The 16,248-nt window shown below is 35.7% G+C and overlaps 1 protein-coding gene across 1 annotated transcript in view; it reads right to left on the bottom strand.

The window, feature by feature from the left end:
• MAN2A1 (mannosidase alpha class 2A member 1) overlaps positions 1-16,248 on the bottom strand; it is a 151,568-nt gene that overhangs the window by 9,805 nt on the left and 125,515 nt on the right. Inside the window, exons 18-20 of the mRNA XM_039848417.1 lie at positions 13,109-13,250; positions 10,522-10,655; positions 3,379-3,573 (exon numbers count right to left, since the gene is read on the bottom strand). Of these exons, the coding sequence (XP_039704351.1) occupies positions 3,379-3,573; positions 10,522-10,655; positions 13,109-13,250 (471 nt within the window). The remainder of the gene's footprint in view (positions 1-3,378; positions 3,574-10,521; positions 10,656-13,108; positions 13,251-16,248) is intronic.

Genomic DNA, 16,248 nt, shown 5'->3' with positions numbered 1-16,248 from the left:
TCTGCCATTTAATGCTGGGTAATTTCATTTTAATCACTTAATTTCTCCAGCCCTTACTTTCTCAATTCAGCAAATGCAGACAACTCAGCAATTTTTAGAATCATGAGGAGAGTTTTTAGAAATTACTAATTCCTAGCCTCTCCACTCTAGACCTACGCAATCAGAATCTCAGAGATGGAGAAATCTGTAAAAGTCTCTTCTTCTAAAATCTCCCCAGTATGATCTGGACACAGTGACTCTGAAGCCTGGTAGCTGGAACTGCTGAACCACATCAGTGGGTTATTACATCCCCAGCCCCCACCTTGCCACCCTCACTGTTGCTTGAGCCCGTCATTCCTTTCTTTATAAGGAGTAAAGAAAGGGGGACCAACTGAGGTGTAGAACTGAAGAATCTTCAAACAACAGGTCGGGGGATGAGAAAGCTGGAGTGTCCTCATCATGCTGCTAATGGAGACCAGGCAGGAAGAGAGATGTGTCCTTATCAACACAATGTGGTCCTCAGATTTATCATGGAAAAATTGTGAGGTGGTGGTTGGGAAACTGCTTATTTAGATACGGGTCATGCAGACCTCTAGTCTTGCTTGAAACCCAGCCTCTAGGATGACATTTCAATGGAAAAAATGCACTGCAATCTCCACTGAACAATCTGTTATTGTATGCTGGGAGCTGCCAGCACATAACAATAGGAACATAATCCAAATGCATAGGTCTGACTTCTGGATTTCTGCGTTTAGTCATTTTTGTCTGTCTTTCTTTTAGAATGGAATTGCACTTGACACTTTTTAAGTACCAAGCTTTCTTCAAATCAATACTTATATCCGCTTCCTTCAATGATTATCTTCCTATTATCAAAGGTTAGGGGACAGAGAATAATTCTTTAAAGAAGTGATTTCTGAATGGAGCAATCAATCCCCTTGAATTAATAGTAAGCTTTTAAACAAAGATTAGAAATATGTGCAAAGAGTCAAAGGATAACACAGGAACTGTTAACAATTGATATTAATGCAAAACGACCCCAAATATTTAGTTCTGATCATGGTAGTTATCATTAGGCATTAATATTTTGGTCTTTATTCCTCTGGTCGAATATCTATGTTGTTAAATTGCTTTCTATTCCCTCTGCTAAAACCCTAGTTTGTACCTGAGTTGGCATATCCTGTAAGCATCATCAGGATAACGACGTATGTTTACAAAGCACTTCTGTTTTCAAAGGGCTTTCACAGCATTATTTCATCTGTTTCTCACAACAGACCTTTAGCTGGCCTATCTGATATCAGCCCCATTTTATGAGAGATAGCTGAGGCAGTCTTCACTCAGCCAGCAGGTAGTGACAGTGGCACACCTGTCCAAAGGTGAGAAGAGCAATGGGAAACCAGGTGGCTATAGTGTGTAAGGCTAGCCTGTAGAGAGTCTGAATGCTCAAGGACTGAACCAGTTTGGTAGGCAATGAGATTTTTAATCTGAGAAGTGATTAGATTTGTATGGCAGGAAGATAGCCAACAGCAGGAAGAATGAAAGGAGCAGGTAGGTAATCACTAAAAAGGTGATCTGGAAAACAAGAGCCAGCCTTAGATGGTACAGGGTAATCCACCGACTCTAGTCAGCTGGAGCTGCGTCCAGAAAACAACTTTCAAACAATTTTTGGAAGGAGTCATCTACTAAAAGGGAGGCTAAGGGATAGTGGCCTGCTGTGCACCCCAGAAATCCTCAGATCCTTCAGGTCACTAGTGTTCTCTACTATGTATGCCTGGAGGTGGCAATCCGAGGTCTTTGGTGCCCTCCACCCTATCCTTTTGTTCTCTTTAGCTCATGATTTTATACCTCAGGGAGGTTATCCCTCTCTAGTGTGTTCTTTCTGAGTCAAAAAGTAGACCGACAAAGACTAAAGCAGAATCCTAGCAACAACATACAAGATTTGCTCATTCGACAAATCATTACTGAGCCTCTACTATGTGCAGACCCTGTTCTAGGCAAGGGGATACACTAAGGAATCAAAGGAAAGCCCAGCTCACATGAAGCTTCCATCTGACCACATCTCCTGCCTTCAGGCCTTCACGCTTGCTCTTAACTCTGCTCCATCTGGATCATGCTGCTCCCAGAAATCTGTGTGAGTCTCTAACTCCCTGACCTCCTTCAGATTGTTTCCTATCATCACCTTTTCTGCAGGGCCCTCTCCAACCACCCTATTCAAACCTGCATTGCCTTCCAGAATTGCCCTTCCCTCCTTTTTTTCCCTTCATAATACTTATCACCATCTAACATATTATATGTTTCTCTTATTTTTTCTTAATTATTTTTCTTCTCCCACTAGAATCTAAGTTCCAGAAAGGCAGGGACTTTTGTTTGTTTTGTTACTAACTGTATCCCTAGTGCCTTTGGCATTAAATAGCACATAGCAGGCATGAAATAAATCCTGCAAATTCACTCACATGATCGAACAAAACTTTTGACACACAGAGATGAGCATGGAGGACTCTAACATTCATTCATATTCATTATTATAATTTATATATATGCGTATATATAGTTTTCCTACATAGTTAAGTGTACATTCCTACCTTGAACATACAGTTTTAAAAGCCCCAAATGTCCAAATTTGTAGGCATTTATTCTTACTTTATTTGGTTACCTTTAGTTATTTGTTCTTAAACATTTCTTCCTCTTATGTTGTCTTCAAAAATGAACATTCTTTTCTTTTCATAGTCAAGCCATTTATTATAAGATATTTCCCACAGAATCTATAACCACTTACTATTTTCAGCTAAATGAATGTCAATTCCCAATATCAAAACAGCCCTACGAAACACAAAAATGATGTCAAATATCTAATCTTTATTCTTTTTAAATGCAATCTCTGACTTTAAAAGTAGGCATATATGTAAAAGGAGTCTAACTGAATTAAAATTCTATACCTATAAAACCTGCCCTTGCTCACTCTTTAATATATTTTTAAATTTCTCCAAATAGTTGGTTTTTCAATGCAAAGGTTTGGGTTGCAGTGATTTTCGGGTGGAAGTTATGAATGCACAAAGTCTCTGATACAGAAATAATTAAACCTTTTGCTTTCTATTTCTCTAACTCCTGAGAAACACTGGCTAATAAGAAGAAATGAATGGAAAATGCCAGTAGAGCTGATCTAAGGCTTGGTTCTCTCACCTACTAATTATGTGACCTTAGGCCAGCTTTAGCTTGCTTAGCCATAAGAAGAAACGTGAGATTCCCTGACCTGCTCAATGTATAATGATTTTTCCCAAAGGTGAAGCCCTCTTAATAGTTTCTAAAAGCATAGTAAAACACAGCATTTTCTTCTTCTTCCCACCCACTTATACCAGAGTATAGTATAAAAAGTAATTTTTACAGACATATTTTGTAATTTACCTTTGACTGTATTGTCCTCAGGTTGACCAGGTGAATGTCACAAGGCAAAGATGACACTAATGGAGAGAATTTACCCAGCAGCTGAAGGGTGGGCATGGGGTTTTTTCCTGTCATTGACAAGACAGGGTGATTCAGGAAAGAAGAAGTTATGTGACTAAGGAGGGAAGGATAACTGACCGACTTCTTTTCTTCTTCCTATTGAGAAAAAACAAAAACACTTAAGTTATGTATTTGTAGTTCTCATAATATTAATTAAATTACCTGATGGGATTTAAATAGAATATAAAAATATATAAATACTTTGATTTTATTATATTTTATAAATAACAGTCTTGGATAATGCATAGATTACCAAGTTTGGTTCTAAATACGAGAAAATGAACAGTGTCCACTTAACTATGTTTAGAAATATCTCTTTTCTGTTGCTTTAATATTAAAAATCCTGACATTTTCCAGAAATATTTTTGAACAAGGTATAACTTTTTATAGAAACTCTTTCTCAATCTACCATAAAACATTTAAAGTAGATGGGATGAGATGTTCATATATTGTGCACATCATCGAATGTTCTCTTTTTGCCTTAGGATTTACCCATTACATTCTCATGGTTTCATTTATATACTTAACTAGATCATAAAGTTATGTGTTGATCCAAAGCTATGGTTTATAAATGTTATTCGATGACAGAATTTTTAAAAAAAACTCAAAATAAGGTTTTTAAATAACACAGGTGGCATATCTAGATTATCCGTTTTCTTTAAATTTGGTATATCATTGACAGTTGCTTCACTCTACTTCCCAAACAGGAACTGTTATACATGTTATACAACAGTTATCACACATTTACATGATATATAATTATTCAGTCTAATTTTAAAATACTTTAGTTTTTGCTATGGACAAGCATTTTAGCATGTTCTAACATAAATAAGTCTATCAGGGCTGGGGACATACATGTAAAGGATGACATACCCAATTAATTAAATCAATGAGTAAGTAGAACCTTAACCAATATTGCCCAAGGAATAAAAGCAGACACAGAAAAGTACTAAGAAGAGAAAATAATTTATGTAGAAAGTTTGTTTGATCACCAGTGACATCTGAAGCAAATTTAATTTTGTATCTTATTTTTTAAATGACTATTTCACTGATATCTTCTGATGTTGCATCCTTTTTGTAATACAAGGCTCAGATGAAAGAGCTGGCTACTTATCTGTGTGAGGATAGGATTTATAGGAGATACAGAACTTAAAATTCAGAACGTCAGAATAGCATTGAACAGAGGGTGTTAGTGAAGAGTGGCAAGCATCTTGCCAGGAGCAAACTGTAGATGTCATTACAATTTAGACCATGAAGAGAGAAGACAAAATTTTTTAAAGACAGCAGAGGGACACTGCAATATTAAGATACTGACAAAAAATATGAAGTCTGAAAGAGTTGTAAAAAAACATGTCTATTCCACATTCTTCTTTTAAGGAAAGATTTAAAAAAGCATATAAAATAATATTCTCTAACAATTTTGAAATTTAATGCAGCTTGTAGAATAACATGAATAGAGAGGGAAGATTTTCAACAAGACACTTTAAATGTACTCCAAGATCAAAGAACTTCATATCTAGGTCAGGAATGCTGACAAAATAACTTTTGAGTAAGAAAGATAAAAGATTCTAACAGAAAGGAGAATACCTCTCTTATCAGATTCAAGTGCATTAAGTCCATTCTTGGTCAAGAAACATTCAGAAAAAGCTCCCTGGCTTTGTTCTAAGCTCTTGGAGGAATTCTTGAGCACTTCGGTGAGAAGGTGGGGGTACTTTTTGACAGATTATTGGTATCTGAGAAGCAGTAATGTGCATATTTACCCTTCTTCTAAATCAAAATTAGTTCACCTAATCCTCAGTGCTTCCCCTAAATTGACCATATATCAAAATGTCTTGGGGAGCTTTTAAAAAACATGGATCCCTAGGCAGGGGTAGGGTCCTGGGAAGGTGAGGCTTAAATGCTCCCTTCCTCCAGGTGAATCGCATGTAGTCAGAACCACACTGCTCTGTGGACCTGTGCTGGGAACTGCCACACCAGACATCCTTCCAACTTTCTAGAAGAAACAGAGCTCCCTTTGGAATCAAAAGTGTAAGCCTCACTCTTTAACTAGTTTAACTAGTTTTGGATTAAAAAAAAACAAGATTCAGACTCAAAAACATGTTAATGAAAAGTCTTGTCAAGGGAAACAATGCCATAAATAGAAGTACTCTGAGAATTCAAGAACTGTACCATTTATTGTCCTAAGCAAGATGAGAAAGAGAAGTATATAGAAAAGCGGTGGTTCAGTGATATATAGCACCATGAACAAATAACACTGCTGGAAGCTAAAACATGTCTATTCCACATTCTTCTTTTAAGGAAAGAGGCAATGTCTCACCAAAGGCTCCATCATCCACACACTTTCTTAACATATTTACAGCAACACGGGGCCCAACAAGATATTTAACTGTTGAATTATCACTATTTTGATTAATCTCCTAGGAAGGTAATCTTTTAAATGTAACCTTATGATAATCCCAAATTATATAAAACATGTCTGCTATAGGAAATTTTACTTGTTTATTTGAGCTATAAATGAATTCTCCAACCTTGTAGTAACTAATACACTACTATAAACATTATTTGGTTTCTTGTTGGTTTGAAGGCTTCAGACTGTACAAGTTTAGCTTTCTCCTTGCAACATGCATGAAATCAAATTTTCCAGCACATTCTGATCCAAAACACACCAAGTTGACATCTTCTCCACTGGGTTCCAGCCCTTTTTTCAGAAGTCAAACTTCTTAAGAGGCTCCTTGGTGCCTTTCATTAAGCCCACTTGATGATCCCAAAACATCAAAGGTTTCCATTTCATCTACATCAAAACTTGCTAAATTATGTAAGAAAATAAGATATCATTTTGTAGTCATCTTTGTTTATTCAGTATGTCCTGACACATGGCAAGAACTTGATTATGTTTGCTGAATTTCACCTAATAATTTAAGAAGCAAATGCAATATAAGTAAATGGAGAAAAATATTATAGGGAGGGAAGGATAGAGTAAAAAGACAAATAGGAAAAAGAAGAAAGTGAAAATACATTGAATCTAAAGATTTAGAGATAAATATCACACAGCAGGAGCTGAAGCTTAATGGTTTGTGGGCCTAATTTATCTATAGGAATGTTCTGGTAGGTTTGTATGGTATTAACAAGTTGTTTGTTTTTCATCTAATTCTCAAAAGCAGAAAAAAGTCCAGGAGAGTTCACATTAAATCATTAACAACAATAACAAAAACTCCTCCCAAATGATTACCTCCCCCTTTTTTTTAATCCAAAACATTGGAAAATCAAGTCACAATGGGCCCCCACATTCTCACTGGAAACAATCAGCTGGAGCTAAGCTGCAGCTTCCAGGTGGGATGTGTGTCATGTTCACGACAAGTCCTCTGGTCATCTAGCTTAAACATTTGCTCTTTAAACCTCACCAACCCACCTCATGCCATCACTCTCCTGAGTCCTGTAAGGATTTGAGTTTTTCATCTGATCTCTCCTAACTTCCTTTCCTTATACTTAAAGAACTGGTATCCAGAGGTAAGACTGATACAACTGTAACACTTGAACACATCGCATTTCTGAGTCCAGTTTAATGTAACCTTTACTGCACCATCCTTCTAATTTCTAACTCAAGGACCCCTTTACTACACTAGTCACCAGCAGAAAGATGAAAGCAAGTAAGAGTCAAAGAAACAAACTGTAAAGGGTCAATGTCAAAGAGACTATTCCTATTTTCCACTTCTGTTGACCTCTGAGTATCATTACATGGGTGACAGTCAACCTCACATAGCCACAGTCCTCCGCTGGGCATTGATACATCTCATAGAAATTTCCATTCCAGTCCTTATTCTTACTGCCTCTCTGCAGAATACTCAAGAATAGAACTCACTTCTATTTAGTCATCCAGGATTACTCCCATAATGCTCCGCAGGCTCAAGGCTTTCCATGAAAGAGTCTGTCTGTCTCCAGGGACTGTCTCCTCACTTCAGTTTCTACCATTGATATTTTAGACATTAGAGTCTGAGTTGAAAATAAAAACACTTTCTAGAAAATTTAAGTTATATGATATGTAACACTTCTTTATCAAATGTCTTCCTAATCATTTCACTAGAAATTAAAATGTATTTTCTCTTTTCTAGTTCATTTTTTATTTAAAAGAAACTATTGATTTAAGCCCAAGAATCTATAGCTGAGCAAAAGAAATATTTAACCAACATAGGATTAGAAAAACACGGGATCAAATTTAAATCAATTAGTCTCCAAGGAGTTTTGAATGGGAATAAACAAATTATTTAGCTTCTAAATGAAAGCTTTATAAATCGGACATGAAAATTCTTATTGCCATAGTTAACAGACGTTTTTCAAAGTAGTGTCTATATAGAGAGTAAAATCATAAAAGCCAGAAAAATTTTTAGGAGGAGAAAAAGACAGTAGCTGCCACCGCTCCAACAGATTTTCCTATATAGTTTTAGTCCTAAAACTAAGCTATAGTGTCATAATTGATCTAAACCATGAGTTCCAAGAACTGGTATAAATTTTGACATCTAAAATAGATATTAAAAACTTTTTCCTGAAAGGTTCTAGATATCAGAAAAATTCTTTGTTTTAATTAACTATTGCCATTTTATTCAATCAACTAATATTTTACTTATGGAATGCTTATCATAGGTTAGGAGGCCTGTGGGGCACAGGAAAATGAAGTAGACAAGTCTCATGCATATGATGACAAGTCAGTAAGCAGTAACTGTGATAAATACAGTGGCACAGTGTGTTGTCACAGCTCGTTCGTTTATGCATTTGGGTATTCATTCACATAACATATTGGGTGCTTCCTCTGCTAGGAACAGCTTAGGAACAGAGAAAGACAGCCCCTACTCTCAGGGAGTTTATGGTCCAAAAGAAAATGACAATGATCCAATGACACACACGCGGAGAGATGTGCAGTTGTGAGGGAACCACAAAAGAAGGGATCTGACCTGGTCAAAGAGAAGCAGGTGACGAAGTGAGCTCTGCTCTGAACTACGACCGAGTCTCCTGGGAAAGAGGATGAAAAGGCATGTACAAAGGTGTGTGGGGGAGGTGCATGAGAAGTACCAGTGGGCCCAGGGCAGAAATTGTGAGAATCATGCTAAATAAGGATGGGGGACAGGCAGGGCCCACATCATGAAGGGCTCTGTAAGCTGTAGTAGATTTTGGCTTTTATACTGAAAGCAATGAGAAGACATCAGTGAGGTTAAGCAGAGGGGCAATGAAGTTCAATTTGGTTTTGAAAACCAAAAATTCTGCTTCCTGGGTTAAGAACAAATACGGCAGAAAAAAGAGAGCAGAATGGATATATCCAGGAAACACATGATGTTAGTTTACATTAGGGTGGTCAAAGTAAACAAGTTTAAAGATTTGAAATATTCAGGCAATGAGGCAGCCAAGCAGTGGTGATTACTACTGTGAGAAAAAGGCCAGTGAGGGAAAAGCGCCCATGAGAGAGGATTCCTAGATGGCTGGCACTGGATGGAAGAGGTGGTGCTCATCACCAAGAGAGAGAACACTGGGAAAAGGCCAGGTTTTGGGGAGTAGGGAGATCATGAGAGTTGTTTTGGATATGTTGAATCTGAGGTATCCTTAGAAACACAGAAAGAAATACCAGGAAACAACTAGATAAATGGGATATGTATTTGTGGGTTCCATCTACATACAAAGCCAGGAGAGTAGGAAAGACTGCAGAACAAGAATGTATAAAAAAGAGAAAAGGAAAAGGCTTGGGGTCAAGAGTTAGAGAGCTCTGATATTTAATGGTTGAATTAAGAACTATCAGTGAGATAGGGAAAAAAAAAAAAAAACTGGCCAAGAGGAAAGAAGAAAACCAAATGAACAAGGCACCATGGAAGCTCCGGCTAGACGTGTCTTAAGAAGTGACAATGGTCAAGTGTCAAATGCGCTGAAAGGTGAAGTGAGAGGCTGATCAAACACACCCGCTGGATCTACTGATGTTGGCAAGAATGTACAATGTAGGCCAAAGCCAGATAGAAATGATTTGAGTGTAAGAGGGAATTGCTAAAATAAACTCATCCTATAAACTCTGGCTCAACAGGGTAGTGGAGGTAGGACAGCAGTATAGGGAAATGGAAACGAGTGTGAGTGAGGGCTGTTTTCTGTTCTAATGTTTAATGAGAGAAAAATGAAGACTGCTTAAAAGTCAACAGAAGGGATTTCCTAGGGAGATGTTGGCTATGAGGGGGCCTGGAGAGCTAAGGAGGGAGAATAAGTGGTAGCAGGATCCTGAGAAAGATGACTGGGGTAAGTTCCAAGGACAAGTGGAGGGACTGGCTTAAGATGGAAGGAAGGTAAACGTCTCTATTGTAAAATGAGGGAGGAAGGAAAAGGTGGGGGTTGAAACCTGGTGACTGGAACAGAGAGCCCTGTTGAATGACTGCTCTCTCTCTCTATAGTGAACGGTGAAGTCATTGGCTAAAAAGAGCAGAAAAGATTTGAAATGTACAGGAAAAGGGAGAGCGGAGTAAGAGAAAAAGGGACATGTCAAGGGCCATCTGAGGTGGTGAGCAGGTCATTTATGGAGGACTCTGAAGGTACTTTTTTGCTGCTTAATAAAGCATATTGTCAGGGTGGTTCATGTCCAATGGAACTTTGGCGAGACCGTTTAACACGGAATGCTGGATTTTTGCTTTGAAGAATGAAAACTAAACAAATCCATTTTCACCTGATGAGTCTTAGAAGTACACTAAGGTTTCTTACTAATCAAACATAATCTCCTAAGTATATGACTAAGGTCTACTCTTTAACTCAACTCTTTCAAAATAATTTCAAGAAAATTCATCTAAACTGATTCCTTAACATTATTTTATATCTTCATAATAAAAAAAATTAAAATGACCTAAATGCAACACAATATAAATTATAAAACTGAAGTTCTCTTTCTTGTGAATATAGGCTACATCTATTATAAACTACAACCATATAGGAAATTGTAAAAAATAAAAAAGTGAAAGGTCATAATTTCAAATTGGGGTGGCAAAGAACAATTAACATTAGAACATGCAAGTTGTTTTTTTTTCCTACCATATCCACGACAGTTCTTTTTTCTAGTAGTATTCGAAATAAATTAGCTGTAATCTTGTTATCATAGACACCTTGCTCAAGGCCACGATTATCATCTTGCATGAGTCTTCGATCCATGATAACTTCAATCTGACCTATGAAACAAACAAAAAAACTAGCCAGGGTTATTTAATACAAACATTCCTTGAAGATCACTTAAGTACGTGCGCAGTCTCAAATTAAGTTTCTCCTCTAGTCAGGGAGACAGATCTATGCAACCAACGGTCCCACGGACATTTTCTCAATAATGGCTCAAAGTAACTAGCATAAATTTCATAAAACATGATTATATTTATGCTTTTCTTCATTAATACCTAGTTAAATCTGATAAGAAATTTAAAAACAGGACAGGACAGATTAAAATTAAAATTTAAAAAATTAATCTAAAATTTAAAAAAATTAATCTAAAATAAAAAAAAATTAATCTAAAGAGTAAATTAAGTCCTCCAAAATTTTTAGTGGCAGCATTTGGAATATAAAAATGTTTACGGGGTTCATTATGAAACATACATCACACATGGAGTAATAAGACAAATACAGAAGGTAGGATCTAAACAGGATTTGAAATAGTTTTGCTTACACGATATATGGTGATTCTCTGCAGAAGCCCCTAGGATTTGTTAACATCTGCCATGTACCCCCTGATATTATATTAGTGGCATCACCACTGTCCTGTCTCCTCTGGCTCAAAAATGTGGTTCCTTCATTGGCTATGCAATAATTCTACATCTCCTCTAGCTTAGATTGTAAACTAATGGTTAGGTTATAAGATTACAAACTAAAGAAAGTAAAAACCAAAAACAAAAAAACACAAAAATACCATGCAGAGTCACATATATTATACTAAAAAAATTCTAGTTTTATATGTACTTTAAAAATATATGTATATTCACCCATCCACTCATTCATATTTGTTACTGTACTAAATGATGATCCGGCATAAAAGAACAATAAATAAAAGATTTTAATAACTATTACTCTTACATAGTCAAAACAACTCTCTTTAGTTTCTTTCTTCTTAGTTTAGGTACCCAGGACATAAAATGACCAGCAATGGTTAGAATTTTCATTGTTACTACCTCTAGATTTTAGAAGACAACTGTCTAGAATATTCCCATGCCTACCCAAAGTTTGATCACTTCACATCCAAATTAGTACCTTCGGCAATTACTAACTCTTCTCCCTGCCACTGATTATTAGTCCACATAATAAGTGACACTAGTAATCTCTTGGACTGTACTCAAATTGTTTTTGTTTGTAGCTATTCAAACACTGGGGTGTTTAGGCATCTACAGCAGGGCAAAGGACCTTTACTTCTCAGCTCACCTTTACTAGAGAAGCAAGGTAATACTACTTGGTTCATGCTGCTGGAGTCCTACAGTACAGTTCCCTGTTTAGAGCCCAACTTTGAGAATTTAAGGCAGAGTTTTAAAACCTGTGGGTCAGGAGTCACATCTGGCACAAAGATGTTTTATGTTCTGATATTTAAAAAATTATGTCAACATTTACAGATTGGGCAACTTCATGTAAAATTCCAGATTCCCAGGCTCTTCAAAAATGGAAACTTTTGGCAACACTGGGCCCCTTTCCCCATGGAGACAATGAACTGGCACTAAGCAGTGCTGCCCGGCTGACATGGGGACTGTGCTCTCCAGTTTGCTCAAGTCCCGCCCCCTACTGAATCCCCAATGTGAGGCCATTATTATTTTTATAACTGCATTCATGTCTTTTTGGCACGACCTCATGACTTCATCTAATGAAGGCCTAAAGAAAAATGAGGAGTAGTATGTTTTTCTGTATGTGTAAGTACAGAATGTATGTATATGCCTAATATAAAAAGTGAGTTTGTGTCAAAGAATACACTAGGCATCCGCACTCATTTACTGTCTGCCTGGCTTCTTGAGATATTTGTCTTAGCAACTGTTGGTATAAAAGGAAGGAAAACAACTGACGTCATGTAAATAATAACTAAAAATATGTATTATGAAGGACAAAAGCTTCCCAACAGTAAGTTTTACAAAAATGAATCAGTGTACACAATTTTCTTTCTCCATCTCATTTTCTCTTTCGGGATCCTTAAAGTATTGTCAGTCATCTCTTTATTTCTGTTATCTGTATCCTCTCTATTCCCTTTCTTCTTTCGGGTGGTAGTGCTGTAGAAGGATGTGATTCAGACAAAGACCGAAGTTTGAACTGTAACCTCCCACCTTTGCAAACTTAGGTAAGTTATCTAAACTTTCAGAATCTGAGCTTCCATATCCATTCGATCATGACAATGACACAGACTTCTGGAAACAATGGGTTATCAAGAGAGGTAAATTATTTTGAAAAACAATTAGTTTCATAAAATTTTAGATTCCTGTTCTTCACCTGAAGATTGAGAAAATTCATTATTTTATGTTGTTCTTACAAAACCCAAAATTAACTAGTGGACTGATTCTCAAAAGAAAGCTGGTGCCTGGAGATGATAATACATATGACCAACATAAAAATTATACACGTGGAACAGAAACTTACAAGAGCAAAAAAGAATCTAAAAACTACATACCACTTTTCAAACTTGATACACCTGAAGACTGAGCAGAGAGCAGTGTCAAGCGATGCTCAGCATCCTGTATATACGCCATTGTGGTCATCGGATAAACATTTGCTTGAAGAGGCAATTTGCTCATTGTCATTCTAGGTTGAATCTATAAGACCAAACAAGTGTCTTTAAAAAAAGAATTGAGTGATATTTACATATGTACTTTTAAAATATTAGTATTGACTACAGATGACTTTTTTCCCCCAAAGAAGGTACAGCTTCCTTTCATGTTCAAGGTTAGAATTTAAAAATTAAAACATTCTTTAAAACAAAGTGAAGAAAAATCACAAGGATCTTAGAAAACAATTTTTAAGAGAGAAAGTTAGAACTTGTCCAGAGTTTTAAAATAGGCATCCAATTTAAATTCAGAATAAATATCCTTAATAAAAGTCTTCTAGCTCTCCAATATTTGCATAAAACAAATTATAAAGGTATTAAGTATTCATTTCTCATCTAAATCTAACATACTGCTTTTGTAATGAATGCTAAGCATAATAGCTCTTTATCCCTTTTCAAGACTCATCTCTTATAATTCTTCTTCTAAAATGTTTTAATAAATACTATGGATCTCCCCATCAAATCCTCTAACATATTACATTATAATAATCAAATGTATATTTATATTTAAAAACTATTCCATGCTTACTCTTCTTGTTCACTTTCAATGCAGATAGTTCCAGTTTTTTTGGTCTAGTATCTGAATGCGTGAAATACAACTCTAACATTACTTTTTGAGAGAGACTGACAATGTACTAAACTAGTATGGGTCAAGGAGACTCACTGAAAGCTCAGGAGGAGACCTCAGAGACTGTTATCAGGAATCTTATTCACATCACACAAAAATGCCATCTCTTCTTTTAAACTCATGAAAATTGGACATGAAACTCAAGCAGAAGAGTAGAAAGTTATCATGTACTGAGTACCCATTAACACCAGGCACAGTACTGGACACTCCAAAAATAAGATCTTTCATCTTCACAACAACCTGGCAGTCTTTTTGTCTACTTACTGGTTGTACTGAATAGTGTTTCCTCAAATTCATAGTCACCCAGAACCTGGGAATTTGATTTTATTTTGAAATAAGGTCTCTGGAGATATAATCAAGTTATACTGGATTAGAGGAGGCTCTAATCCAATGGTGTCCTTATAAGAGGAAGAATATTAGGACGCAGAGACACAAGGATAAGACCATGTGACAGGAGAGGCACAGACTGAAGTGATGTGTCCACAGGGCAAGGAGTATCAAGAATTGCCTGAAACCACCAGAAGCTAGAATAGGCAAGGAAGCATCTGGAGGGAGCGTGGCCCTGTTGACACCTTGATTTTAAACTTCTAGTATACAGAACTGTGAGGGAATAAACTTCTGTTGTTTTAAGCAGCACATTTTGTGGTAATTTTTATCACAGCCCTAGGAAATTAATAAACTGGTGAGGAAACAACAATAGAATGGTAAATTAAAAAAAGAAAAAAGAAAAAAAGAAAAGCTAGCTTGAAAGAATTCTCCATTTTTCCTTTCCGATCCTGATCTTCCCATTCCAATTAATTCATATACTTATTAAAAACAAAAAACAAAAAAAAAACAACATTTAAAACTGCCACAACTATGTGGCTATTACCCCACTCTCCACCTGTAGGTCAAGTTTTCTAGTCTTGCCCAGGTACTATTCTTTCCAAAGCTTAAATAATGGCCAACTTTAAAAGTAGAAATATTTGGGTTATAGACTTAAAAATAATATTTTCCTGTTTATTCAAGTGTACAATCTTTGAAAAGAAAATTCACATTTTTACTAAGTTTTTTTTTCTTTCTTTCTTTCATTCATGTATATATCCACACGAACAAATAATTGCTTCTGGAAGATTTTCAGAAAAGACTTTCTTTTGTATACAAGGAAAATGAATCACCACAAAGTAGGGGCTTCATCTGAGAACCAAACAGCTGTAGCAAAATTAACATGTTAATTCAAAATGTATGCTGCAATTTTTACGCTTTGGAAAAAGGTTTAAATTTAACTTTTGCAGGAAATCAAAGAAGAGAAAATTATCACAATCCTGTCCACTCATCCCAGTTGAAAATCAGACAAAGTAAAAGCATTTATTGTGAAATTATTTCTATTCGTAGCCAGAAATTTCTAAAATGCTAATGCCTCAAAATCATACTAATGTTTTCAACGGTATTATTTCAAAGGTATGTTATCACACACATTCTAAATCTCTAAACATAGAGATTTAGGTAACAATCAACAGAGCTCCATTAAATTAGAGAACTGATAATATGAAAAATTTCTATGAATCAATTTTCTCATTACTATTGCAAACTATGTCATGAAATTGATTAAAAACATATCTATTCACATTTTAAAATAGATATACGTTTGTATTTCTATGTCTATGTGTACATACAAACATATACACACACACAGAATCGGGAAATGTTTTCCTGAAAATTTAAAGAGCCCGTTATTAAGTCAGACAAAGAAAGACATATACTACATGATTTCACTTATATGTGGAATCTAAAAAAAAGAAACAAAATAAACAACAGAAACAAACTCAGATACAGAGAATAAGCTGATGGTTGCCATATGGGAGGGAGGTGGGAAGAATGGGTGAAAAGGTGGGGGGATTAAGTACAAATTGGCAGTTACAAAATACAGTCACAGGATATAAAACACAGCATAAGGAAATATAGTTAATAATATTGTAATAACTATGTAAAGTGCCAGGTGGTTACTAATCGAAGTGAACACTTTGTAAGTTATATAAATGTTTAATCACTATGCTGTACATGTGAAACTAACATAATATTGAAATGTCAACTGTGATGGAAAAATAAAAACAATTTAAAGAGCCCATTATTAGATTATACATTTAAAAATATATATAAACTAAATATGTACAGGCCAATTCCTTGATAGGAAAAAAAAAATACTATCCATCAATCTCTAATTACGTTTTCTTTCTATTAGACAAATTCATTTTTTTTTTATTTTTACAAGTTTATTTTATATATAAGGTAGCTACATTAACATAAATTTAAATAAAAATTTTAATGTACCTACATTCTTGATGAGATTGCTTTCATTTCATATATACACTTTAGCATC

Source organism: Pteropus medius, unplaced genomic scaffold (genome assembly GCF_902729225.1).
Source record: "Pteropus medius unplaced genomic scaffold, Ma_sr-lr_union100, whole genome shotgun sequence".
NCBI lineage: Eukaryota > Metazoa > Chordata > Mammalia > Chiroptera > Pteropodidae > Pteropus > Pteropus medius.
This window is presented reverse-complemented; position numbering and strand designations above follow the sequence as displayed.